At 39.2% G+C, this 27742-nt stretch overlaps 1 protein-coding gene across 2 annotated transcripts in view; it reads right to left on the minus strand.

Moving 5' to 3' along the window:
- LOC137094084 (protein unc-80 homolog) overlaps nt 1–27742 on the minus strand; it is a 75052-nt gene that overhangs the window by 11393 nt on the left and 35917 nt on the right. Inside the window, exons 21-56 of one of the 2 annotated variants that reach the window (XM_067459353.1) lie at nt 25760–25907; nt 25136–25308; nt 23995–24207; nt 23735–23870; nt 23509–23642; nt 21541–21721; nt 21237–21449; nt 20267–20367; nt 19973–20173; nt 18839–18946; nt 18585–18723; nt 17758–17939; nt 17450–17581; nt 17133–17319; nt 15406–15534; nt 15144–15287; nt 14933–15033; nt 14761–14847; nt 12376–12559; nt 12192–12286; nt 12015–12104; nt 11794–11895; nt 11405–11585; nt 9672–9937; nt 9432–9566; nt 9191–9329; nt 8982–9078; nt 7926–8096; nt 7719–7811; nt 3977–4195; nt 3659–3859; nt 2304–2427; nt 2101–2226; nt 1199–1322; nt 684–890; nt 321–505 (exon numbers count right to left, since the gene is read on the minus strand). In XM_067459353.1, coding sequence (XP_067315454.1) covers nt 321–505; nt 684–890; nt 1199–1322; nt 2101–2226; nt 2304–2427; nt 3659–3859; nt 3977–4195; nt 7719–7811; nt 7926–8096; nt 8982–9078; nt 9191–9329; nt 9432–9566; nt 9672–9937; nt 11405–11585; nt 11794–11895; nt 12015–12104; nt 12192–12286; nt 12376–12559; nt 14761–14847; nt 14933–15033; nt 15144–15287; nt 15406–15534; nt 17133–17319; nt 17450–17581; nt 17758–17939; nt 18585–18723; nt 18839–18946; nt 19973–20173; nt 20267–20367; nt 21237–21449; nt 21541–21721; nt 23509–23642; nt 23735–23870; nt 23995–24207; nt 25136–25308; nt 25760–25907 — 5448 coding nt within the window. Of the gene's footprint in view, nt 1–320; nt 506–683; nt 891–1198; nt 1323–2100; nt 2227–2303; nt 2428–3658; nt 3860–3976; nt 4196–7718; nt 7812–7925; nt 8097–8981; nt 9079–9190; nt 9330–9431; nt 9567–9671; nt 9938–11404; nt 11586–11793; nt 11896–12014; nt 12105–12191; nt 12287–12375; nt 12560–14760; nt 14848–14932; nt 15034–15143; nt 15288–15405; nt 15538–17132; nt 17320–17449; nt 17582–17757; nt 17940–18584; nt 18724–18838; nt 18947–19972; nt 20174–20266; nt 20368–21236; nt 21450–21540; nt 21722–23508; nt 23643–23734; nt 23871–23994; nt 24208–25135; nt 25309–25759; nt 25908–27742 lie in introns of both variants that reach the window. The other variant, XM_067459352.1, reaches the window with a different exon arrangement.

Raw genomic sequence — 27742 nt, forward strand, 5'->3', positions numbered from 1 at the left:
CTGTACCCACTTTACATAGGAACGTTCACCTGAAGGGCAATACAAAGGCTCTCTTCTTCTGCCTACCAGCAATTTTTTCCAAGTTCATAGCCTTATTGTTGGATAGCTGTTCAGTCGAATGCACTAACCAAGCCTGCATTATGTCACCGTTAGGTAGCTAGCTAACATTAGCTTATTAGCACTCACTTTTGCTCTGACAATAAAGAAATTATTGTAATTCACATCCAAAAGCAGCCATTGGCATCAGCCATTACAAAACATGCATCGGTCGACCACTAATAGAAACTTCAGAAAGGTAGTGCATACCCTCAAAATCTTACCTTGCACTGTATGAATGGGCGGAGTAGGATGAAGATTGGAATTCGTGTGCGCACTATGAAGTCAATAAAATCCCAAAAAGCCAGACCACCGACTTTACGCAGGGCCATTTCCTTGACCTGTAGACTCAGCTTGTACCACTGATTACCCAACTGTCGCTCAAAGCAGACTAAGACCACCTTCAGAGCTAGAGAGAACATATAAAAAATAAAAAAATAAATAAACATTTGTATATATATATATATATATATATATATATATATATATATATATATATATATATATATATATATATATATACATACACACACATAATATAGAAACATATATTTAAAATTAAATGTTCCTTTCTAGGGCTCTAGTACCAAGATAAGCTGCCTGGCTAGTGGATTCAGCCAGTCCCTCTCTACGCAGGTCTTTCCCAGTGTCCCCTGGGGTGGAGCAGTGGGCAGGGGATGCGTCCAGAACAAAGTTCTTACTGCGGGAGGTGCTGATGATGCGTGGAGGTAACAGGATGTTAATGACTGTCTGCAAAAGCAGAAAAACCTCCGGTTGTTCCAGATGAGGGCTGTCTGTGAAGGGAAAACAAACAAACATATTCTAAATGACATCCAATCACATTTTCTCTTGGCGCATATTTAAGGGAATATTCACACATGCAATTTTTATGAGAGGCAGGTCAATGTGAAGGAAAAAAACATGCAAGGTCTAGAGATGCATTTTTAGATAATCGTGCCATGCACAAGACAAACAATGGTAAAGCACGTCCGTCTACCGCATGTTTACATAGAAAAACAATATAAAGCATGTGCATGCAAAAATGTGTTCTGTGTGAAATGTCTCTAACTAATCCTGGTTCTGTTTGCACTCTGAGGCAGACCTTTGCTTCCTGAGCCCACGGTCAGTACAAATGGAATTAAGAGGTTAAGCAGCATCCCCTCTCTTCTCTCCTGATTGGTGAATGGGGAGATCACATGACTGAGTGGGAAGTCCTCCTTTAAAGCCTAAAATTGGAGGAAGACATTAAACTTATGCCCATGAATGCAGGCAAAATATATGTAAATGAATTGAAATTCACTTTAGAGAATTTAAGAAACTTACCTAAGAAAGTACCCAGTAATATAAGGTAACTACATACATCAGGTTAAAGGGTTAGCTCACCCAAAAATGAAAATTCTCTCATTAATTACTTACGCTAACGTCGTTCGACGCCCGTAAGACCTCCCTTCATCTTCGAAACACAAATGAAGATATTTTTGTTGAAATCCGATGGCTCAGAAAGGCCTGAAGAATCAATGTATCGAATCATGATTCGATACACTAATCCATAACGTTCGAAACTTTGTTTTGAAATCGGCCCATCACTATATAAGTCGTTATTTAAAAAACAATTTGCACACAAAAACGATTCTTGTCCCTTCATAAAATTATTGTAGAACCACTGTAGTGAGATGGGCTTTGTAACAATGTCTTTAGTGCCTTTTATGGGTCTTGAGAGAGGAAATGACATTGGTGTCAATGAAGGCCTTTCTGAGCCATCGGATTTCAACAAAAATATCTTCATTTGTGTTCCGAAGATGAACGGAGGTCTTACAAATGTTGAAAGGCATTAGGGTAAATGAGAGAATTTTAATTTTGGGGTGAACTAACCCTTTAAGGGGTATGTTCAGGGTTAGTACCCAGTTCTTGTAATTACTATAATAAATACATAGTATGTGTATGCAGAACAGGACTGTAAAATAAAATGTTAGTGAAATATCCTTAGGAAGGAATAGATTATACCTGGATCTGCATGGCAACCAAGCGCACAACTGCAGTACTGAAGGGAAGGGGAGGAGACAGGTACGGACTCAGGTGCAACAAGGGAAGTCCATCTGCCACACTGGACGGCCCCACAACCCCCATCACCTAAGCACACACATCTATATGTAAACACATATACATCACACAGAGCATCTAATCGGCGACAGGTGTTTGGGACTCACCAGGTTGACACAGACGTTGATTAGAGAGCGCAGGTGAGGGAGGAAGGAGATGATTGGCTGCCGATGAAGTGTCAAACAAATCCCTTCAATCAGACTGCTAGCCGCCTCCCACTCCACCTGACGCCTGCAAAAACAACCCAGAGATAATTATCTCACACTTTGACAAGATGGACATCAACAAGGTATCATGTTTTCTGCCACTAGTCAATTAATTACAGAGCACCAAATGTAATATTTTCCCCAAAAAAATGCAAAAGCTCTATTTGCGCATGAAAAATGAACATGCAAACAAGAACATTATCCTGTGTTTGCAGGAAATTGTTTGTGCTCACAAGAAACTCTTTTATACGCATGAAAAAAAAGCTCAATTCTGCTAAGAGCACATACAAATCTAGTTTCTGGAAATGTCACTTTAGGGGCTCTTTAATGAATCCCTTCTGCTATTGCACTGATAAACTCACAAACATTATAAATAATGTAGTCCTTTTTTGCAGAATACTTCTGCTTGTAAGTTGCAATGTTGTAAATGACAACTCGCAGTTTAATTGGTTTAAAAGTATATTGTTTTACAATACAGTATTTCACAAACATAAGCACACTAAAAGTACTTACACAAATTACTTAAAGGGATAGTTCAACCAAAAATTAAAATTATCCAATAATTTACTCACCCTCAAGCCATCCTAGGTGTATACAAATATAATCTGAGTTATATTAAAAAATGTCCTGGCTCTTCCAAGCATTATAATGGCAGTGAATGGCAGCCCAAAATTTGAAGCCCAAAAAAGTGCATCAATCTATTATAAAAGTAATCCACACGGATCCGGGTGGTTAATAAAGTCCTTCTGAAGCGAATCGATGGTTTTTTTGTTTAGAAAATTACTTTTATAATGGATGGATGCACTTTTTTGGGCTTAAAATGTTGGGCTGCCATTCACTGCCCTTATAAAGCTTGAATTAACAAGGACATTTTTTAATATAACTCTGATTGTGTTCGTCTGAAAGAAGAATGTCATATACACTTATCATGGCTTAAGGGTGAGTAAATCATGAGGTAATTTTCATTTTTGGGTAAACTATCCCTTTAAGCAAGATACAGCATACTTTTAGACATACTTGTTGCTTTACAACATTTAGTCCACTTTTCACTTTAATTTAAAACCATAATGGAGACAATGGAAGACAAAGCACAACACCAAAGCACAAAAGCAGCAGCCGTCCATCACATCATAGAGATGTGATACCACTGATGAGGCCAGCAGAGCTCCACCAGAGCAGACAGAAACACAGATGGTGGAGGGCTAGAGATCAGCGTGAGGACGTACCTGGTGCACAGAGCCTGAGGATGAACGCACCTGAGTGTGGGCATTTTATGAATCTTGTTAAACATGCGATCCAGCCTCTTCAGAATAAGGATGAGGGCGGGACGAATGGCTTCTGCCGACCAATCGGTAATGGGTAACATCTCTGTAATGTAGCGCCGCAGCCCTCGGCTTTCCATGGTCAGTGTGTCATATGGGGCCAATTTGAGAAGGGAATGGGCAATTTCTGCCAGTCTGTGGAACATAAAGGTTTAAGTTATAGATGCATGCTGTGACTCGCTTGGTCCATAATGCTGTGGAAATGTAATTGCTACTGAATGTTCAAACTTATTTAGGTATATTTTGTTTCACCTCATATGAGACTTGATATCCAGCAGTTCTAGAGCAGTGACTCTGGGTTCTCCAGCCACGTTCTGCAGGATTTTGAGGCGCGGACCACAGTGCTTGTAGAACTCCGTGCAGATGTTAAGCAGAGATTCGCGGGGACGTCGGAACTCTTCCCGAGCGATGCGCTCGTCCAGTTCCTCCCTCAGTATACCCTGACCTTCCTCCAGCAGGTGCAGGTTATCCCTGCACAGAATCAAATTAAGAGTACTTTTAAATACCTACCGCTTGATTTGCAAAACCACATCAACAGTGGTAGTGCTGAAGTTTTAAAGCCCTCTGTTCCGGCCAGGTGGGACTATATAGACATAATAAATGCATAGATGCCTACATGTCTATGGGACTGTTAGACAGGTTTCAATAAACTGTTATTTATTAAAATAATTGATAATGTAATATTGTAAAGTTTGCTAAATGTTATTAATTTTGCTGAACATTTTTATTGTGACCTTATAAATGATATAAGGTAAAATTTAAAATGCTGAATATTGAAGTTAACGTACTTCATTTTCCTATCACCCCCTTTGAACTGTTAAACTGGATGGCGGCTCTGGTTCTGGACAGTCCCTCATTTCTTTTTTCAGCTATGTACTGACACACTGGCTTGTCAGTATCTTTGAAGTGGCCACTTTTAATAATAATAATAATGATACATTTATATAGCGCTTTTCTGGGTACTCTAAGCGCTTTACATATAGAATCTCCTCAACCACCACCAATGTACAGCATCCACCTGGATGATGCGACGGCAGCCATATTGTGCCAGAATGCCCACCACACACCAGCTGATTGGTGGAGAGGAGACTTGAGTGATGAAGCCAATCAATATATGGGGATTATTAGAAGGCCATTGTAGCCACAATGCCCGTCTGTGCATTTGGCAAACAGCCAGATGCCTCGCGCTTCTCCGGAGGTGCTTATCAGATCATGTTAATACGATTGATGGTCGGGTAAAGGCACCACAATGTCTAAAAAAAGAAACCTTTTGATCTCCCTTGGGGGACATCAAACAGACCCCGTTGTGACTTTTATTGCCTGCACGATATCTGACACCGTCCGAACAATCTAAACACACAATCGCCAGTTACATTTAACAAATATGTTTTGAATGCTTTGTGCTTCGTAACAGACCTTCCCCCAACACAACAGAGAAAGATTCTCCGTTACCCTGGAAACCATCTGATAAGACGTTTTACGGCCCAAAAGAATTTGGCCACATGAAAAGTTTCAGACACAAAGAGTTTCAGACACAAAGCTTGTAAAACACACGCTTTTGCCTCAAATTATAGACAAACCATCTATAAATGAACATGCACCCCAGGACATTATATGTAAACACATAACTGTCTTGTAAAATGTTTCTTCTGTATGGTATTTTGCATCTTTTTGTCTTTGTCTTAACAATTTACTAGTTCAGATAACCTCATATATGTCATGTCTCCTATCAAATTAATGCTCACTTCACAACTTACACTTCCATGGATATCACTTATTCAGAGAATGCAGTGTGTGTTTGTTGCATTAATTAGAGTATGAATGGGCAGAGACCCACTGATTCAAGCTTGAAACAAAGAGCCATAAAATTTCCAGAGGAATTTCCCAACAATCTCATTGGTTAAGTCTAACCCAGGAGGGCGTGACTACTCCCAGATCTTAAAAATAGTTGCTCGGATGCCCTCCCTCTCTTCTCTTCGCTTCCCCTCTTCCTTCCGCTCTTCGATTTTGCATCGCATCAACTTCCTAGCCCCCGAGGGCATTTCTTCAGGGAGAACACAGCCCATTTCTAGAGCAACCAGCCGCTCCACCCCGACCTCGGAAAGAACCGCCGGACACGCAGGACATTTGAACTCGGAACACACGCACACACGCGAGAAGCCAAAACTAAAAGCAAGTATTCTTATTTCCAAATTCAAACTGCTGTTAAGAGGGTTGTGTTATTTTCCCGTTGGGACAAGTTAACTTCTTGAGGCCTCTGTGTTTGATGAACTAAAGGAAAGCTGCTTCTCATCCCTAATTCTGTTTCTCATCCCTATCTCTCTTTATCTCTCTAATTTTAGTCTATTCATTATTCTCGTTTATGTATTCTTTCGTTACTATCTATATTTCTACTCTCTTGATGCATATTTAGTTTGTACTTTCTGTGTGAATCGTAGTGTTATTTTTAGTCTGTGTTTATTAAACTTCCAAAAGACATTTAATGAGTTGAATCTGTTATTCTTCCACATACACGAAGTCAATGAAACTTACGATCTAACGTTACCTAACTGCTCATGCTACTATTTTAGTAAAGTAGCTTGTACGACCATTTGAAACATTGACTTTGTCCTGATCAGTAAAGTTAATGATCCTTATGCGCTCGTAAAGCAGTAATACCTTATTGAGAATTGATTTGAAAGTCTATAACTAATTTGGAGGACAAACTTAGTAGGATAATTTCAAGCAATTCCGTAAAGGGTTACTTGTATTTAATTAAACATTTTTCCCTATCGGAAAATTTTAATACGTAATGAACGACTAGCAAATTATATTAATAAATTCATGAATATTGAATATTGAATCCCTTTTGAGTTAATTATTCCCCGAGACATTAAACTCACAGTCGTTTTTGTTACACCATGATGGACAGAGGCCAATGGGCAAATTTGGCCAGGGGTTTTACATAAACACAAAGGAAAAACAGGTGCGAGGATTCAAGTGCAAAAGGAGTGATTTAATAATAAAAAGGAAACAAATACAAAACAAAAAGACAAAACAAAACCCATGAGGGGGCAAAATGCATAATAAAACAAACTCAAAACATACCAACTAGAATCACATGGAACCGGGAGACGGAGACATAATGATCCGACAAAGATTGACAAATACAAGGAGCTTATAAAGGGTAGAAATCAAGAGGGAACAGGTGGGAGAAATCAAACACTAATCAGATAACAAGGGGGAGGGATCAGACAATGGGTGCGTTTACATGCACACCAGTAAGCTGATAACTCAAAAAATCAGCTTATTGAAATAATCAGTTTTCCCTGTTTACATGTGTTTACATTACTTTATTAATAAACCGGGTTTTTCCATGTAGTGGCGTCAAAAATAATAATGTCCGTATATCTGACTCTGAGTTTTTCAAATGTTATGTCAGTTGTGATGTTAAATAAAGCGTGCGCTGTGTCGGCGGGAAATTTACGGCTCATATTATCCCTCATGAAGTTACAGATGCAGCGTTTTAACTGAACCTCTTCTACTTCTGCTGTATGAGAAGAATAACACATCTTTACAATGTTCTGGGTCTTAAAAGAGTCTGCGTTTGTGATGTTTGTCCTTATTTCATGTAAAACGCTAGCTCGCTCTGTCTGGATGCATTTAAATCTGCTCTAAATCTGGTTATTTGTAATCCATCGCGCATGCGCACTTCAATAAGCCGACAGAAAGCAGGCGTTTACATGCAGCCCGAAATCCAGGTAAGAGGCAAAAAACGACCTGTCTCGACCGGTTAATGCAGTGGGTAATTCAGTGGGAAACCAGTCTTGGGTTACAGGGTGATATGTCTGCTTATCAGCTTTTAGACTCATTTGGCGCTCCCTGTTGTTGTGGGTGTATTATTGACATGTAAAAGTAGAGACCCTAAATTTAAGACGACCCCTTTTTTCAGATGTATTTAAAAAACAACAAAAACAAAAACATATTCGGCACAATACAGTATATCTCCCCTGACCTGGTGTTTGGTCCTCCAGACATAGTGTGGTTGGCTGTAGTTGCTCCCTTGTGGCCTTGATCACATCGACTCATCTGAGGTGCAGTCATAGGTCTGGGAATTCAAATTCATATGATAACACAATAATAAATTGCACACGATGCAGGGAATATCTAGGACTTCAGAGCAGTGTGTAATTACAGTACAGGCTTGTGTTCTGGGACTGACCGTGTCAATGCCTCCACGCTATAGAGCAGAGCCTGAAGAGAGGTGGCCAGAGCAGCTATGGCAGCAATCTCATCCCTTGCTGCAGATGCAGACTCCAAAGTTTGAGTGTTACCCTTCATCTTCTGCAGGTAACATGGAACCAAAGCCTCCAGAACCATCAGCATTTGCAGACTGACAAAAGAAACAGAGAAACCAAGTTCATTAAAGGATTTCTAAAAGGTTACAGAGAAGAGAGAAATAATATATAATAATTAATTTTGAAAAAATATATAATAATTATATAATAAAAAATTGTGCCTGATAACTGGTAAATGGAAGATGTTTAAAATTAATTTTTTTCAATCAAATGAAAATAAAACATCAAAAACTAAATCAAATAATTTTTTAAAAAGTAAATCACATAACTGGGTCTCACAAATTAAAAATTAAAAAAATACAATATAAAAAAATGGATATTCATTTTGAGATTTACTAAGATTATATTTAACAGTGTCATTAAATTAATCATGTGTTGAAAAATTAACTTTAAGTCAGCAGTAGATAATGTCAAGATAGATTATTAGGGGTAACACTTTACAATAAGGTTCATTAGTTAACATTAGGTAACTACATTAGTTATCATAAACTAATAATGAGCTGCGCTTATAAAGCATTTATTTATCTTTTTTTATCAACATTTACTAATACTTTATTAAAATCCTGTTAACATTGGTTAATGCACTGTGAACTAATATGAAAAAACCATTAACAGCTGTATTCATATGAACTAACATTTACAAAGATTAAAAAATACAGTAACAAATGTACTGCTAATGGTTAGTTTATGTTAGTTAATACATTAACTAATGTTAACTAATTAAACCTTATTCATTGTTACCCAATTAGGTAACTATAAAAATGAGGTAAATGAGGATGGCATGCACACTTATATATCTAACATTGGACAATATATCCAATATCAATTGGCATCTAATACCTGCTTATAACTGATATGATACCGATATAAATATATTGTGCATTCCTAAAGATTTCGATTGAAATCTGTAAGTGACAAACCTGCGGTAGGATTCTGGTGCATAAGCGACCACTGTGACACACAGCTTAATGCCCTCACTTATTGAAAATGCCAGATCCTCATTACCGTAGCAAAAATCTGTAAAAGAGACCCAGAAAATAGCAATAGCCAAGCTATTATGTATTATTCGTACATAATACAGAGATAAGGGTAGATCTGTATCCTCCAGGAGCCGCGTGTGCCATCTTACCCAGCGAGCGCAGAGGTTTCTCAGCCTTCACCAGCTCCAGAGCATCCAAGGAATCTGCAGTCTCTCCCTCCAAAGATACCAGCAGGTCAAAAAGACACTGTGAAGACACACCTTTGGAAAGACCAGTACTAGTGCGAGTCTGTAAAAAAAGTCAGTTCATACATTCAATGTTTAATGATACTGTAATAACAGTATCTATAAATGAAGGGTTGTTAAAATCATGAAATCTTAATGCTCCTACAGTAAATTCCAGCAGTGGGGCCACACTAGCAAAGAGCTGCAAAATGAATGGTTTACGGTGAAGGATATAGAACTGTCTGCAGCAGAACTCAATCCCTCGACGCAACAGTGGGTTACTCTCATAATCCGCGTATGTCTTCAACAAAGAAAAGCACAAAACTGAATAAGCATCATAAAAAATGGGAAAACATTCCTGAATCATAATAAATGCGGAAGATGACTTCATATGTGTGCTGCTGACCTGGAGCATAGTGGGAAGGATCCATTGATAGCCACTGAGAGAGAAGAGGTGGTTGAAGTGTACAGCTGTGTTGATGGCAGTGGCGCTGTATTGCCTGAGGAGGGCGCTGTCCTCGGGGTGGAGGAGCAGAGCACCGTTAAACACATTCAGAAATAGCATAATCTCGTCACCCCAGGGGTATTCACTGGGCATGCCCAGAAACATCTCCTCCAGCAGTTTGATCCATAGGACCTTGTGTAAAGTGTCCAAACCAAAGAGCTCTTTGCCTGGGAATAAGGAGAAAATATATCGATATAAATATTGATTATAATTTGTATTATATACATATAAGAACATACAATAGTTTATTATTATTATTATTATTTTTTAAATAAGAGCTGTAAAGGAGATGTTCTAAACATGAACTAATATGAACTTAATTATTTACATCTAACCATGACTGTAGAGCAAGGGGTATGTATTTTAAATAACAAAATAAAAATGTTGTGACAATGTATTGACAATAAAAATTTTCAATGATGTAATGATGATCCAGTGATTATGCTTAGATCTATCTATCTATCTATCTATCTATCTATCTATCTATCTATCTATCTATCTATCTATCTATCTATCTATCTATCTATCTATCTATCTATCTATCTATCTATCTATCTATCTATCTATCTATCTATCTATCTATCTATCTATCTATCTATCTATCTATCTATCTATCTATCTATCTATCTATCTATCTAAATTATCATATAATTATATCATATATCAATATCAATATCTTATTCTATTACTAATTTAATTGAGGGGAGACAGTCACCGGATAAATATGTTGTGTAGAAGTAAAATAACTGATAAAAGTCTCTGTTTGCTAGCTCCCTTCTGCCTCAGGTCTTCAGCTCAGCATTGACAAATGGATAGCTGGCTCTGCCTCAGGTTGCCCTGCCCATAACTCCACCTCGGCTCTTCGACTAGTTAGCTTCACCATGGCTCGTTGCCCCCTCGGCTCCAGCTGGACTGTCATTGCTCTATTTACACCATGGATTTCCGGGGCTTCAGCTGCGCCTTATCCCTCCATGGCTTCGTTGGACTCTTCCTTTCCTCTGGCTCCAGCTTGGTCATCAGTCCTACTGGCTATGCCTCAGTCCTCCTTCGTTTTCCTCAGCCCTTAGGTCTGGGTTTTGCGATAACGTTATGTTGTAAGAGTGTAGTGCTTATGGTCCTGTTGTCATTAAATGTGCTTTTAATCGTCTTCCAGCATTGTGCATCTATCTTTGTGGATTATCTACACTGGAGCTGTGTCAAATGTGAGTCATTTCTCTCTCTTTTTTAGTTTAAAGTTTCTTAAATTGTCCACCTGTTGTTTAATCAAAAATATTAACATGCAAAGAGTTAATAGAAAAATGACTAAGTGTAAATAGCCTATTTTCTTAGAACACCATACCCCTTGCTACTGTTGACAATCCAAACCAGACGTCAGTGGTGAAATTAGTGTAAATGGCCTCTGCCAACAAGGTGGACTATTTGTGAGGAACAATATTTGTTAAATGGACACTGTGTTTTTAATGGTTAGAAAGGATTCATATGAGCAGGACTTTGAAAATGTCAGGTCATATATTGTAAGATCAATAACACCAAAACTCGCCATATTTTGACTGGGTGAACTGACACCACTGGTTATATGGTTAGGCAGTTTGTTAAGATTATTAGCTTAATGTAAAAGAGTTTTTTACACTCACCCAGAGGCTCATTAAAGAGGGTGAACTCAGCATCAATGGCAGAGCGAGGAAATGACGGCAGTCGCAGAAGGTCTTCTTGAAGCATGGAGACGTGGGATTGCTTGTGCATGGCAGGCATACGCTGGGTAAGCGAGATGATGAACAAAACTCGACCAATCTCTTCCAGCTTTCTGGAAAACACCTGCAAAAATGTTTTCAAACAAATTATTGTGCTTTTTTTAATGAAAAAAGTGCTTTAATTAAAAGAAGTTATGTGCACTAGAAATCAACTATTGTTGAATCCATATAAAGTCAAATTGATCATCCTACACAAATTCCATTATGTGAGCAAATTCCAAATTCCATTATTGGTTCAGCAAAAACACTTGACTGAGATTCACAAAGCACACCTGTTTCTGAATGAGCTCTTGACCCTTCTCTGGAAGCATATGAACCAGGTTAAGCTGAGGAGACACTGATCTTCTGAAAGGGTAGATGTCTCGCACATAGGTCTGATGTCAAGATGGATAACACATTTCAGCCAACATACAAACATTTTAGTGTTTACTATCAAGAATCTTCACTATGAATCCTTTGAAATGTCTAGATCTGTTTGAAAACCATAACCCACCTTGGCATAGTGGATAAGGTTCCAACGCTTATCCATCAGAAAATAGTTAGCAGATCGAGCCTCTGGTATATTAAAGAACTCTAAACACTCCTGGCATGAGAAAAAAGGGGAAAAGGTTGTTAAATTGTGAAAATATACAAAAATAATATTTTGCAAAAATACAGCGATTACAATGACCTTCAAAAGAGCTTCAAACTGTGTATCTTCGTGCACTGGTAACTGGGTGGGAATGTCACACTCATTTTGTCCATGAACGACCAGGGTTTTGGTTCCTAGGCACATAATTACAGGTACAGTTATGAACATGAACAGGACACTGGTAAACTTATTTTCTGTATGGAGTGTGACTAAAATATGCAACCTGGCATGGAGGCAGTAACCAGAAGCTTGACCTCACACTGTTCTTTCTTCATAGTCTGTTTAAGATCTTTGAAAAAGAGCCCTTCTACATAACCCACCACCTCCCACAGAAAGGTCAATGTGGCTGATATGGCATCCATGCCCCATTCACAGGGCGTCCTTACGAAATACATGATCAAGCCCACCTTGGAAAAAATTAGAAAAATATCAGATTTCACATGTCTAGTATGATACTCAGATCTGCATAACGAGATCCCTGCATCTACATAATTCACTCTAAAAGGGATAGTTCACCGAAAAGTGAAAATTATTTCATCATCTACTCACCCTTATGTCGTTCCAGACTTTTTTTTAATCTTCAAAACACAAATTAAGATATTTTAATGTAACCTGTGAGGTTTCTGTCCCTCCATTGATTGTCCAGGTAAGCGAAACTTAGAAGATCCAAAAAGGTTATGAAAGCATCATAAAACGAATCTGTACGAATCAAGCGGAAGAGATATGATCACTTGTTATGTATGTATGTATGTGTGTGTGTGTGTGTGTGTGTGTGTGTGTATATATGTATTTCATGCATTATGACTTATTTAGACTGTTAAAGAGTTGGATTCTCATGCTAAACATGGCCAAAAAAAACAAAACAAAAAAAACAGATTTGCACGTATGAGAGTATTTCTGTGGCAAATACACTCCTTCAGGACTCAAATTATTTTCTGAAAGTTTTTTTTGAGTATGGCCCTGTATGGCTAGCCTAGAAATCTAGACGCACCCTAGCGGCAGCAAATTTAATCTGCTCGCCAGTGTCGTCTAGCAACTCTCAATACCCTTCTGAGCTGAACTCTTGCCGGGCCAATCACATCGTGTATAGAGTCGCTGGGCGGGGCCATAATGACGTTTAATCTATCAACAAGCTCTGCTTCACCTTCGTTGCTCTGGTTGGTGGTAGCGCTATCCTATCGCGTGCAGAGGGAGTTTGAAAGACAACCGTTTATCCCGCCCCTCGGCTTGAGCCCTGTCAATGGCGAGTTTCCAGACCAAACATCTTGATGTGGGTCTGGCTTGTCAGGCTACTGTATGGCATCATAAAGGGCAGAACTGCTAGTATGGGCACTTCTTCCGGATGAGCGCATACGCACATCAACCAGAGCGAGAGCAAGAGCACGACCATCAACAAGCTTCATTCGTGTTACAAAAGCAGTCGTAAGTGTTGTCATTTTGTTTTTAGACCATAAAATCAACAATGTTACAAAAGAAGTGTGTTTTTGTTTGTGAGATAAAGATAACCTTGTTCAGCTTTCCAAACAACTCAGTGTAAAGGAAACATGCAGTTTGTTTTTTCGGAGCAGCAAAAGAGTTCTACAAGTGTGTTTGTTTGTTCTTGGTCATGAGTCGAAAACGCAGGCGGTGAGTGAAACTGCATCAAACTTTTTTTTTGACAATCGGCATGCGCAAGTACATATAATGTAAACAACACGAAACATATGTTTTCGGAAAAAAAATGACAGTGTATCTGTCTTTTATAAATATGATCAAACTAAAGACTCTTCAGAGATATGAAGGATGCAATACTACTCTATAGGTAGGTCCTCAAGATTAACATGAGATTAGCAGAAACTTTGTGTTAGGTACCCTTTAACGGATTTACTTTAGTATTTTATTGACACCTAAACAAATGATCTACACACATAGAAACAGTAGATCACATCACATATAGTAAACATGGAAGCTCAAACAAGAACAAATTAGGTTTTTTCAAGCATGTAGTGCATGCACAAGCTTCCATGTTTACCATATGTGATGGACTCTGTATTTGTGTTTATATGTCAATAAAAGCCTAAATTAAATCTGTTCATCATATAAATCGATCGTATCGCTTCACAAGACTTAATTCATTTGGATTTATTTGACCGTTATGACCTTTTTGTGTCAATTTTATTCAATGGAGGGACAGAAACCTCTCAGGTTTCATTAAAAAATATAAAATAATAAAAAATATATAGCCCAAGCCTTTTGGGTTTGGAATGACATGAGGGTGAGTACATGATGACAGAATTTTCATTGTGGGCACATTTTTCCTAACAAAGATCTTTGTGTGTTCCATGAAGAAACTTTAACATCTATGGAAACTTCCCACTGCACAAAAGGTTCTCTGCAATAGTATTCTTTAAAAAATGGCACTTTATGGCACAATGAAAAATGGTTTCTGGAATCTAAAATGGTTCTTCTATGGCATTCCTGTAAAACCCCCTTTTTGGTTCTTTCTAGCAGCTTCATTTTTAAGAGTGTTCACTCAAACCACTGTGGCATTTAATTTATGCCATTTAAAAACAAATTCCTCCTTTTGTCATCATCACATTGGTGTTGAAAAAGCATGCTAAAGTCTCACCAGGTAGTTGAAAAGAATGTGCGAGGTCTGGGCAGGCAAATCCCCAATGTTAAGAAGCAGTTTCCTCAACATGTACATCAGCTCATCCTGAGAGCAATAACCACGTTTCATCATATAACAGCACATATTCATCTTTTATTCTCTGAAGGCATGACTCCTTAGGTGATCTTACCTGCCTGTTACTGACTGTGAGTTTCTCCAGGAAGTGTCTCAGGACCAGAGCTGGATCTTCAATCAGGCAGTTCCATAAGACCTGCTGAGCAACAGCACATACTGTGGGAACACAAAACGAAGAAAAAAAAAGTAGTGTGAGGGTCTAAAATAACAGTGGGTAAAAATGTTTATGAAGTGGTTTGGAGGGAAGATTCTTCTTTGCCTCTCACCCGCAACTCCATCTTCCCGAACTCCTCCATCCTCCATCAGGTGCACAATGGGCAACACGGCAGCGCATATGCATGGTGGGAAAACAGCCTGGGGTGGCTGCAGCATGTGATGTGTCGGCGTGAGTTCTGTTGTGTTCTCATCATCTTGTAAGGTAAAACAAACCATATGAATACATTTTTTTTTATAATGAATATATATTTTTAAAAAATCAATATGACCAACGACTGTATTCTTTAATCTGGAGTCCAGAATGCTACTTACCTTCAGCACTGACCACTGACCGCACTGACCACACGGAGCCTCTGCGAAAGGAGTAGTTTCTGTGAGAGTTACTGGAGGCACAGGAAGGGCTGACGGACAGACGACGTGATGTCAGGTTCACCACATCTTCTACTGACAGAGAAGAGGATACCACATATTACATTTGCACATAATTAGCTAATCTCTAAGAAAATATGTTCTGTAAATACATTCACGTGTGAAGTGACTTGCAGAGCCATGCAATATTCACACACAAGCTGTGGGTTTGCTGTTGAGTCTAATTGAGTATTTAATCCTCCATCCTTTTGAACACCTTTTTGGAAAACAGAATTACATTTTTAAGTTTGAAAATTACAAGGTCACATAACAATTTTATATTTCTGAACAATTTGAGCATAGATTGTTTAATGTAAATTTCAGCTGCTCATTTTTTAATGTTGGGATCCTTCCTATTCAGAGTGCCAGGTATTTCTGTGATATTTTGTATGCAACATTGCTCACACAGAATCAAACCAAGCAGCTTTTCTGTTGGTCATTGTGGTAATTAAACATATGGTTCAAATTGCCTCTGAGCAGCTGTTTCGGGCATCCAATACCAAGTCCTATCTATCTGAATATGAGAATCCTGAAATCTCAATAACGGTGTGTAAAACATGTTTCAAATAAACAACAAAATGTGTGACACAAACTGCCCCCTAAATGTTGTTAATTAAACTCAAGTAGCATTAAAAAAAAGCTTATTTTTAAGGCAGGACCAGCCAACATGTGCAGTCCTAAGAGTGCGTCTCAAAACACTGACTGTTTCTATGGCATGCAGAGATGCAGTGCTGCGAAGCCCCACACATGATATGTGGAAGATGTTGTGGGCACAAATTAAGCTTTTGTAAGCTCTTTTTTTAAGCTCAAGACTTATTCATTCATGGCCATGTCTGTCAATTAGTTCACTCATTTTATTAAAATCATGGCCACATTGTACTAATTTGTTAACTCATTTTTAGTTAAATCATGCTAACAGCAGCTGCAGTGCTGCGATGACTTTACCAATTGTCGACTGCCTCTTATGTATAGCAGTTTTGCTAGTTTATTTACAAGGCGGGACTTCCAATGCCATATTGCCTGTTGCACTTTCTCCAATTCTTAATTAAATATGAGTACACAGTCTTCACTTTAGTAGTCTTTGGTTACAATCAATGTTTTTTTTAACTGGTTTGAGTTAGGAAAGTTACAGTATGTTTCATGTAAAATGAACTCTTTTGGTCACACTTTATATTAGGGTTTCTACATGCATCTACTAGTACTACATGAAAATGTGGTACAATGCACTTATTGGGCCCTATCATACACCCGGCGCAATGCGGTGCCAGGCGTGTAAGGCAAGTGTTTTTGCTGTTTCAGCCTGACGCAGTTATAATTTTCACGTCCTGCCCCATGTTGTTTAAATTGTGTGCCCATTGGTGTGATGGTCTGAAAACATTGCTATTTTGAGGCAACTGAAATTATTGACCAACTAAAACCTGGTCTAGAGTCAACTGCACAATTTTTTGTTTGTTATTTAAAGAGTGCATTAGTAATATGCGCCTATAGGGGGGTGCACAACGTGTACACTCTGCTTATAATACACACAGGGATGCGCAGCAGCACACAAACATTTTCAAATATTAAAAATAAAGTGTTTTCTTTCTGTCTTATGATATAACCCTAACAAACACAGCACAGAAATGACACACCCTCTTCTTCCTGCTCTGGCGGGGGACTACATGTGGGCTCATAGCAGGCTTCTTGAGCGATAGGGATGGCCGTGATGATGCTGGCCTCGCGACCAAGCCTCCTCTTCTCTTCCTCCTGCTGCATGTTCTTTAGGATGTGCTCTGCCCGTTGGTGAGAGCGAGACACTGCACGTGCCGAGAACGATTTCTGAAATGTACAGGAAGCAGAAAAATAACTGAATGAGTGGTTAATGGGGAAATATCCTCTGTAAACTTTGTGCATGGCCATTTTGCCTTAAGGCCGGATATGTTTGGTGTGGTGGGCCACTAAAACGTACAGACTGATCTTCACTAATTGCATCCGGAACAGTGCCTGCATTAACAGGAACCCATGGAGGGTCAAATATGGGCACACAGGGCATTCCCAGAATAGGAGATGGCAGCGTGAAGTTAATGCTGGGTGGAGGAATCTATTAAACAACACGAGAGAGAGAGAGAGAAATAATTTGTAATGATATTATTTTGTTGTAATGATTTAAAACAAAATAATAACAAAGAAGAATATGTACATAGAAATTACAAGTATACAAGCATTTTACAATTAAAAGTAAAGTTCTACTGTAGTGTGTTTATCCATCAGTAATACCTTAAAAATCTGCTGAGCCCCCTCCTCCATCCGAGGCCACACTTGGTAACGGAATCTCCAGACAGTGTAGAATTTCAAAATGGAGTTTATTCTCTGACACGCTTCCTGGTGCTGAAATTCAGCCATCATCATCTCTGTCACTCCATCGGGCACCTTCACCGCGCACAGCAGGAACAGGGCAGCTGTGTGTGTGTGTGTGTGTGTTTGCATGATAGTAATTAATGTATGTAGAGATACTCCATTTATGAAATAGGCATATATCAGCTCCCTTCCAAACCTTAGGGAATTGTCTCACTGTCTACATTTTATATATTCTCCTTAGACCAGGCACAGACTTTTGTCCTCGGTAGAGGACATTACACTTTAGAAAATTTCTTTGGGATCGTACTTCACAGTTTTAAGTATGGATGTACAGTACTGTAAATAGCACATTTAGGGATTTTCAAATATTTGGAGGTTTCACCATGAAGACACCATCTCCTTGACTGACATTGACTGAATTAAATCACTTGTCCTTATTTACAACAAAAATAATTGTGTACTGTGCAAGGATCAATTATTTATAAAAAATATTGCAATGATGATTTCATGGTGATTTTAATAGTGCCTAAAATACACACCAGGTAGGCTGTTCACTAGGGTTTGGAACAGAGCCATTTTAAAATTATAAAATGGTTCATCAACATTATAAATGAAAGTATAATTCAATAATGCCATAAATAGGAATAAAATCCCTTGCTGTAAAATCCCCTGCATTTCAAAGACTAACTAACTAATGAATCTGAGTAGATTCCCCATCAAGGGAGGAATATGTTCATCAGACAGACCTGCAGCTGCAGCCATATGCTCATCCACACTTAGCAGGAGCTCCCATGCTGCAGGCAGAATGTCTCCATACATGTCCTCAGTCAGGATAGGGGCTGCTTTTATGAGCAAGGAGAGAGGGGCTGGAGACAGGCTCATTACCTAAAAGGATAGAACATAGCATACTTAACACAGCTAACTCACAGTCTTTATGTATTTGTAACAATAGCTTGTACACCAGTAAAGTTCTCTCTGTAGTAGACAGGACAAAAGAGACCTGGTTGCGGATGTACTTTAACATGCCAGTGTCTTTTTTCCCCTCAGCACTGCTGTCAGTGGGGCGTCTTTTCATGGATGGGGTCCGGAGGCAGGATTTGTCGGAACACTAAAACAAAACAATTATATACTGTACTTGGGTAGGCTGAGCAAGGAGTTAGGTTGCATTTGGACACCATTAGACAACACATACTCTACAGTTCCAAACCTCTTGGATTGTATTTACTGGGAATTAATATCTTTACACTGCAATGACAATTGCTAATAATGTTAGGAGACTAATGTTTTATATCCTAATACTAAAACTGCCAAGTGAATGCAAGGTACTGTCTTTATGAATGAGTCATTGAATTAACTCTGTTCCTGAATTAATCAATCCTTTTGATAGAACTAAGCAAGTGAATGGGACATTGCTCAAAAATCGTTTGCTCAAACGATTTATTCAAAACATGGATTAATTTAGGAACTAATACCGTCGTTCTCCTAAGCTATTCACATAGTAAACACAGTGCAGCACTTCCAGGTTCTACATCAGAACCAGCTCATTATTGGCTGACGCTTTTCACGTGAGCACCAAGACACATGCATGTGATGCTGACGTAGGAGCTAGCAAGTAATGCGCTGGCATTCTGACGTAGGAGAATGACGTTGAAGAGAAGAGATTGTTGAATAAAGTCCTTATTTTTGTTTTCTTTTTTTGCGCACATGGAGTCACATGGACTATTTTAATGATGCCTTTACTAGGGCTTCTGGGCCTTAAAAGTTGCAATGACATTGCTTCCTATGGCTGGTTCGCAAATCTCTCGGATTTCATCAGAAATATCTTAATTTGTGTTCTAAAGATGAACGAAGATCTTATGGGTTTGGAACAGCATGAGGGTGAGTAATTAATGACAGAATTTAACTGACATGAACTAACCCTTTAATGTCTTGTATATTAAACTGTTGTATAACATCAGTATCAAAAGTAACATGCAACCCACTTAAGTGTTTTTACAATATTTAGAGGAATTTTGTATAATATTAGTTATAATAACTAGAAATGCCGTATTGTGTCAACACAATGAATTAAACAAAATCTTGTTTTAAGAATACTAGTTTGTAGGACCCCCTAGCACTGAAGATTTTTAACCACCTCTTTGCTCTTCTTAGCACGTCCGCTGATATTGCCAGTGGCGCTGTTCTCTTTCAGGCTGTCGACTGTTTCTCCATATAGAAGTTTGATGGCACGGACGAGCCGAGCGCAGGAACGGCTGTGGTGCTGATAGCAGCGAGGGTGGCAGAAATCCACATGAGTGCAGATAAAACTCTGCTGGTTGCACAGCAGAATCATAATCTGGTAATTGAGAAAGAGAAGTATAAGAAACGAATATTACACACATTTAGTTCACAGCTTCACACAGGGAAAAGTCAGAATACTGGCACTTACATGCAGCCACGACATGTTGCGATGGTAGTTGTCCTCCACACCCCCGGTGCTGCCAGGACCTTCAGGTTCAATGCTTGGCTCGCTAGCACTCCAAGGGCTTCCTAAACAGATAACACATACACACATTTTACTCATGAAATTAAGCTCCTAATGTGATGTCCTTTTTTTTGTTTACTGCATACTAACGATGTGCAGAAAAGCCATTATCTGCATAAACAAATTTGTATGGTAAATGTATCTGTGGCAATGACAAATCTTTTTAGATGTATCTGATCTCCGTTTTCAAATAAGACCTGTACAATTCATTGAATCATTTATTTTATTTTTATAGCGACCTTAATGTAAATCAAGATAAAAAATTTAAAACAAATGTTGGAAAAAAGGGGTTAGCTTGAATCAGATTCAGAAATATAACATGCTACATATACATATATATATATATATATATATATATATATATATATATATATATATATATATATATATATATATATATACATACATACATATTTTTTTTTTTTTTTTGTGTGTGTGTGTGGAGAATTTCACCCCTCCTTTACCTCATATACTGCATACAGAAACATGTTATATAACTCTCACTCGGAAGGTTAAAAACAGCAGTATGAACATTTAAAAAAAACTGGAAAATATGTATGATGGCATAGTTTGCCATTATTACTCGTGACAAGCTTGGATTTCTGAGACGCATTAAATAAAATTACTGCAAAATGACTGATCTGATTTGAACTCCTTTTACCTACGTGTATTACCCTATTAGCTTTAAACTGACTATTAAGTTAAAATATGTACAATTAGATATGTATTAAAACATTACCTTTGTGTTTGTTGGATCAGCCTAACAAATATTTTTTCTATTTTTCAGTAAAATGTATCATTGTCAGCGCCCCGATAACAACACAAATGTAATAATAAAATAACTTCAGATAGGGCTGGAGAAGCATTGTCTGACCTATATCAGTGACAGTATCTCTGCTCTGGGAGAGCAGCCGTTCCGAATCCACGTCATTCTCAGACTCAGAGTCCTGTCTGGACATCTTAGTGCTTTTCAGACTCCCTGCTCGGCGGATAGAAGACAAAGAGCCTCCTTTCTTTACTCTGAAACTCCTTGCTCCTTTAATCTGTAGCAAACGAGAGCCACCAATACGGATCTTCCTAATTGGAGCTGGGGAGAGGAGACAAGACAAAATGAAAGGATAAATCGTCATGTATCAAAACATGTCACATGCAGAAAATGATTTCTTTTTTCATTTTACCCAGCGGCTCTTGTGATGATTTCTTCTCCTCACAGCCAGTGTCAGACTTGAGGGTGTGGCTGCTGCTGTTCAAAGAATCATGTCCATCTTCATCATCCAGGATTCCTGCAAAGCTGATCTTCCTCTCATATCGGTGACGGCCTAGCTCTGGGTCCAGACGCAAGCGGCAGCTCTCTAAATCCTATAGGAGCCAAAAGACAAGCCTGTTTTACTGTGCAACGATGTAAGATACTATTCAATCCTCTATTAAGAATAAAATTGAGATTTAAATTCCAAATTGATTTCCTGCATTTGAAATATGCATTTTACATCATATAAATAAATGTTGATAAAACTTGCACTTAATTTCCCAGAATGTATTACCCCAAATTCCCTTGAATTAACATTCTGTGTTGTAGCTAATTGAATTCAAATTCCAAATAACTGAAATGGAGATAAATCTTCAATTCTAAACTTTTTGCAAAATATACAATATTAATAAAATTATGGCTTTATATAATTTTTCTGCAATGTTAATTGCGAAGCCCCACACATGATATGTGGAAGATGTTGTGGGCACAAATTAAGCTTTTGTAAACTCTTTTTTAAGCTTAGTTCCCTCATTTGAATAAAATCATGGCCACATCGTACTAATTTGTTAACTCATTTTTAGTTAAATCATGCCCATGAGGTACTAATTTGTTCCCTTGTTTAATTGTGAATACATCAAGGGAACAAAATAGTACAACATGGTCAAGATTTAACTAAAACAAGGGAACAAATTAGTAATCTGTGGGAATTAAAGGGGCGATCACACTACACTTTTCATTCCATTGACTTCCATTCATATGCATGCTATTGAGGGAGACAGGAAACACAAGCCCAAGCGAAGAATTTACGCATAAGTTTGGTGAAGTCATTCTGACCTGCAAAGTCGTATCACGTGAAGATGTGTGACAAATAGAAGATTGATACCTTTTAGCTGAAATAAATGAACGCAAAATTTAAATCTGCAGGACTGCACTGAAGCGAAGTAGATTGTATATTTTTACATTTTTGATGCATTATGTTGTACGTTTATAAAAAGACGCCACAGAATGTGGCATATTCTAGTGTCTGTAGAAATGCTGCATGCTTGAAAAATCTAGTGAGACCGGATTGTAATTCCTACTTCATGGCCACAACATCCTGTTTTTCCCCAGCATGTTATACTATGTGGGGCTTCATAGGTTAAAAGATATTCCAACCAAAAATTCTCTCATCATTTACTCATCCTCAAGCCCACCCAGATGTATATGACTTTCTTTCGATGAATATAACATTTTTTGAAAAATAATCCATCTCTGTGAGTCCAATGGAGGAAATGAATAGGTCTCTTAAAGTTGACGCTTCAAAAACAATGCAAAACGTGGCGGTAATCTATACGACCCAATTTGATGAATCAATTAAGTGAAACGATAGGGATAAGTGCATTGTGAAACTCACATGAGAAGTAACCATCCTCTGTGCTTCCGTATCACTTGTAAAGGAGATTTCAAGACATGCTTCACAACATAAGTTTAAAATGTTAGTATTTTTCTACAACAAACCAATCGTTTATCTTCAGAATACATCAACCTATCAACTAGGGTCATGTCATATGGATTACCATTGTGTTTGTTTTGCAAGATTTTTGAAGCCTCAACTTTTTGGGAACCATCAACTTGCTTTATATGGACGAGATTTCTTTAAATGTGTTCATCTAAAGAAAGAAAGTCATATACATCTGTAACAATATGAGGGTGAGTAAATTATGAGAGAATTTTCATTTTTGGGTCAACTAATCTTAATCATGTCACATGAATGAATCTGGGCTGCGTTTCCCAAAAGCATCGTAAGCCTTAGTTAATCGCTTAACAATTACCACAAATTGTGTCTATTATCAACTTAGGCTTACGATACTTTCGGGAAAAGCAGCCATGATCTGAAGGAGAAAATACCAAAACTGACCACAAGGGGCTCTGTTCGGGGTCTGGGGAGACAGGGAAAAGTCTCTCGCAGAAAAGTGGTGATCTCCAGAAGCAGCTGACAAGCAGCCATTTTAAGAGCAAAAGGGCAGCCACACTTTGTAGGGTTGACTGTGTCTGTTGAAAGAATAATTAAAAAATCATTAGCTAAATGCTGAAGTATTATATTGAATTTGTTTATTCTCAATTTATGAGATTTTCGCTCTTACTGTCATCCAGATAATCTTCCTCCTCATCCTCCTTTTTCGCACGCCTCTTGCTCTCTTCATCATAGATGAAACCCAAGATGTTGGCTGGACTCTCACTGTCTGAGTGGCAAATTTCACTCAGCCGAGTGCCTATTGCCTTTTTGAGGATACATATATTAGATGCAGCCAAATAACACAAAATGAATTTCTCAAAATTTATGTAAGTGGGTTTTCTGCAGGAAAGACAACATTTGCATATCTTTCAGCTTAATGTGACTCACATCTCCCCACTGGTAAAATTGTTTGGCAGCGTTCCACTGGAGCTTCGTGTTCCTTTTGTTTCCCGCTACAGGCGATCGTCCTCTGGACAGCCCTCTCTTAGTGATGTTCACATGGTGACCTTTCATCCACTCTGGCCAGTTACCACGGTTACAGCGATGCACAAAACGGGCACACTCCAGGAAAAGCGATGCCCTTGCCACCACAGGGGCTTCCTGGCAAGGACATTCAAAATCAACAAAACAATATTCAGTTCCTTATTTTCTTTGAAAAAAATACGGATCCCAATTTAAAGGTGCACTATGCAACTTTCCATCCACTGGAGGGCAGTATCTTGGGACATGTGGTTTTCACCTCACAGCCGGTGGAAAATAGGACTCGGGCAGAAATCATGTTCATGGATGCGGTCATTAACAATATTGTAGTGTAAAGCAGAGCAGGACCGAGTGTTGTGGAGCTGATCAAGGCTGCTGGAGCGATTGATATACAAACACACGGCTCGCGAGTACCGGGACTTTTATTATGACGGGACGGGACACAGTCGCTGGGCGCGCACACTTCGACTTTTTCTGGTCATGATTATAAGGTAAAGCAGCTCTGTTTATCATATTAGATACATTAAAGTGTGTTTAAAATGATGTTATGGCGTTACTCTGTGCGTTCGCTCAGCGCTGCTGTGACATGTTCACACTGCTAAGAGAAAAGTGCTTCTGCAGAATAAAACCGAGGGTAACTCAGATATGACGCGATTGACAGGCGACTTGCTCAAAGGTTATGCTGAAACGTCACGGTACTTAGTTAAAATACAAATTTTCTCACAATTTACACATAGTTGGAAACATTTGGGATATTGTAAGTACTCAACTGAACTAAATATATAACACTGGCCTAGTGGTTTTTGGATATTTTACTGCAAAAATACTACATAGTGCACCTTTAAGTTAAGTTAAGTTTGATGAAAAAAACTTCATAAGCTAGCCTTCAGAAACATAATATAAAGATCTGATCTGCATTTGTTGACTCCTTTAAAGGAAATACCAGGTTTCCCGTTTCTGGTTATCATTTTATCTCTTTAGTCTAGCAGATTTGCATCAAATGTAACGTAACAATATTTTGTATATAAACAGAAGAATCCAAACTGACCAGGTCCAGCGCTGCTGCTAAAATCGAAGCGTCTGGTATGGTTCCCGGTTCACAGCAGTTCAACAGGAACTGAAACCTCTTCATGCCTTGTCTGATTGCACCTAGATTCACAATGTTCTTATTCTTTATGGCCTCCTGGCTAGCAGCCAAGCGCTCCTGGAATCCATGGCAACCTTGTCGGTGGTACAGAATAGTGTCAGTAAAAGGAGTGTAGAATCTCTGCATGACAAGGTTTTAACAGCTGAAAAAAGCTGGTGAAATATGCAACTGGTGATATCGAATGAACATGCAAGTTTTGTTGTCACTATTCTGAAATAACAAGAACACTACAAGATCTACAAATCAAAAATTTCCCCAAATAAATATCTATTAACTATTAACTTGGAGAGATGAAGGTTCACGATAACTTTGACAAAGCTGTGGCGGGTCATGGTGCCAGGTCATAGGTCAGAGAACCACAGTTCCTCTTCCAGCGGATGGTTCTAACAAAGATGGACAAACACACAGAGAGCATGGAAGATGGTAGAGGAGTGTACCAGAAGCACAAGACACGTCAAGTACGGGCACACACACAAACAGGGCGAATTGTGGGCGGGGGTGGGGGAAGGCACCCAAGGATTCTACCATCTTTCTCTTCTGTGTGGTGAATCTTGGAAGGGTTCCTCCGACCAGACCGCCATTTACCGAGCCGCTTGAAGAAATTCTCCTCTTCCTCTCGCCCATATTCAATAGCATTACCCTCCGTCAGCTTCACGGCACTGGTGAACTTGACCTGAGATGTAAAGAAAATTCTAGGATCAAGGACATGATGTCTAATAACTCTAGACCAAAGACTGCATCTTTTTTTGAAGAGGTTCAGCTTTATTTCCAAGAAAGAAATTAGGTGAGGCAGAACAATGATCAAACTAAGCACATTAACAATGGCAATGGCATAGTTTCTGGTGGGACCTAACCATTATTAACCCTGTTATATGTGTACATGTTCATTCAATATTATAACTAATTAATATTATTTTGTTGTGTTTGTGTGTCTTTGTATAAGGTTTTAGTTTAAATGATATGTATGTTTTACAACATTATTGTTTGTTTGTAGAATAAGAAAACCCAATTAAGTATAAACCATAAAAAAGAAATCAGGTAAACTGTATCTTGCATGAATGAAATTATGCTATTTTTTGTCTAAATCGAATAGTTTATTTACATATAATGACCGGAATTTTCATCTTCTATGATGACAATGTTTTGGGGCATTAAGTTAAAAATGTAAGCATGCTATTTGTCTCTCACCACACAACCCGTAGTGAAGACAACAGAAGACATGACCTAAAAGAGAAAGTAAACAGACTCATTTGTGCTTGTTTTTTTCTGTTTCTGTTTTTGTTTATTATGGCTATCCCTGCTGTGAAGCGATTGTGCCTTGAGCAAGAGTGGATGACTACCTTCCTGGATGACTGCCTGTGCTCGTTCCTATTCGCTGGCTTTAACAACGCCACATGAGGATCCTCGAGGGAGCTTTGTGTGCTTTTATGGAGTGGGTTCTGGTGTGCTGTGGTTCTTTATTCACCATGGATGATGACACCAGCCCCACTCCCAACAGTGCCTAGCCAGAGCCCACTGAACGGGGTAGCACAGTCTAAGTCCACCACAGATGTTAATCACTTCTCTGCTGCGAACTGTGAGCCAACGGCAATCACACCTGGGGGCGTGTGAGATTAACATTGGCCACGGAGCCTGAGTTGCGCGAGTCTGACCAGGTGCGCGTTCCTGGCTGCGCCATCTACCACCGAGGGAGTGATAGTGGAATCTGAGGGCAAGGATGAGAGCCCCACCTAGCATCCCGCCACTGAGAGTGAGACTCTGGCAGCACAAAGTTTGGACTGGGAGTTAGGAGAAAATATCTCAGAATTACCTCTTAACATCTTATTCACAGAATCTTCATCTGTCCCATCAGTCCCACCCACCCAGCCTTCTTCTCCCACCACCTCTACTAACCACACTTGGGCAAGAGGAGGCCGCGACTCTGCCTACAGCCTCAGCTGACTTTGCGCCTTCCTCAACCTGTTGCCCCGGCTCCTGCCCCTACACTCAAATAGGGCTCCCTCGGTCAGTCAGCCCCACCTGGGTCAGATCTCGCTATGCCTTCGCTGCAGACCTGTGGCCATCTGCTGCTCTTCAGCTCCTCACTCCTTCGACTAGGGCCTTCCCTCAGGCTCCGCCTCCAACCTTCGTTTTTTCCAGCTCGGCCTCTGGCCTCCGGACCCACACTTTCATCTCGGAAGGTTGTCTCTTCAGCTCTGTCGTGGATCCCCGGGTCATCAGTGTTGCTCCATTACTCGGCATTCTGACTACTCTGTGGGCTCCAACTCTATTGGCACTGCTTCCGGCCGTCCCCTTGGTGGCGCCAGGACTTGTACCACCATGGCTTCTCCCATCGGCAACAGCACATGGTGCTCAGTTCTGACTATGGGCTTGGTTTCTACTATCCCCCCTCTCTGCTCAAGGCTCCTCCCTGGCTCTCACTACCCTCAGCACCACCCTGGACTTTTCTGTTCCGCCTCCTCCCAGTCAGCTATCCACCTCCAGAGCCTCCTCCTGTATCCTCTGCCT

This window comes from Pseudorasbora parva, chromosome 12, assembly GCF_024679245.1.
Source record: "Pseudorasbora parva isolate DD20220531a chromosome 12, ASM2467924v1, whole genome shotgun sequence".
Classification (NCBI taxonomy): Eukaryota; Metazoa; Chordata; class Actinopteri; order Cypriniformes; family Gobionidae; genus Pseudorasbora; species Pseudorasbora parva.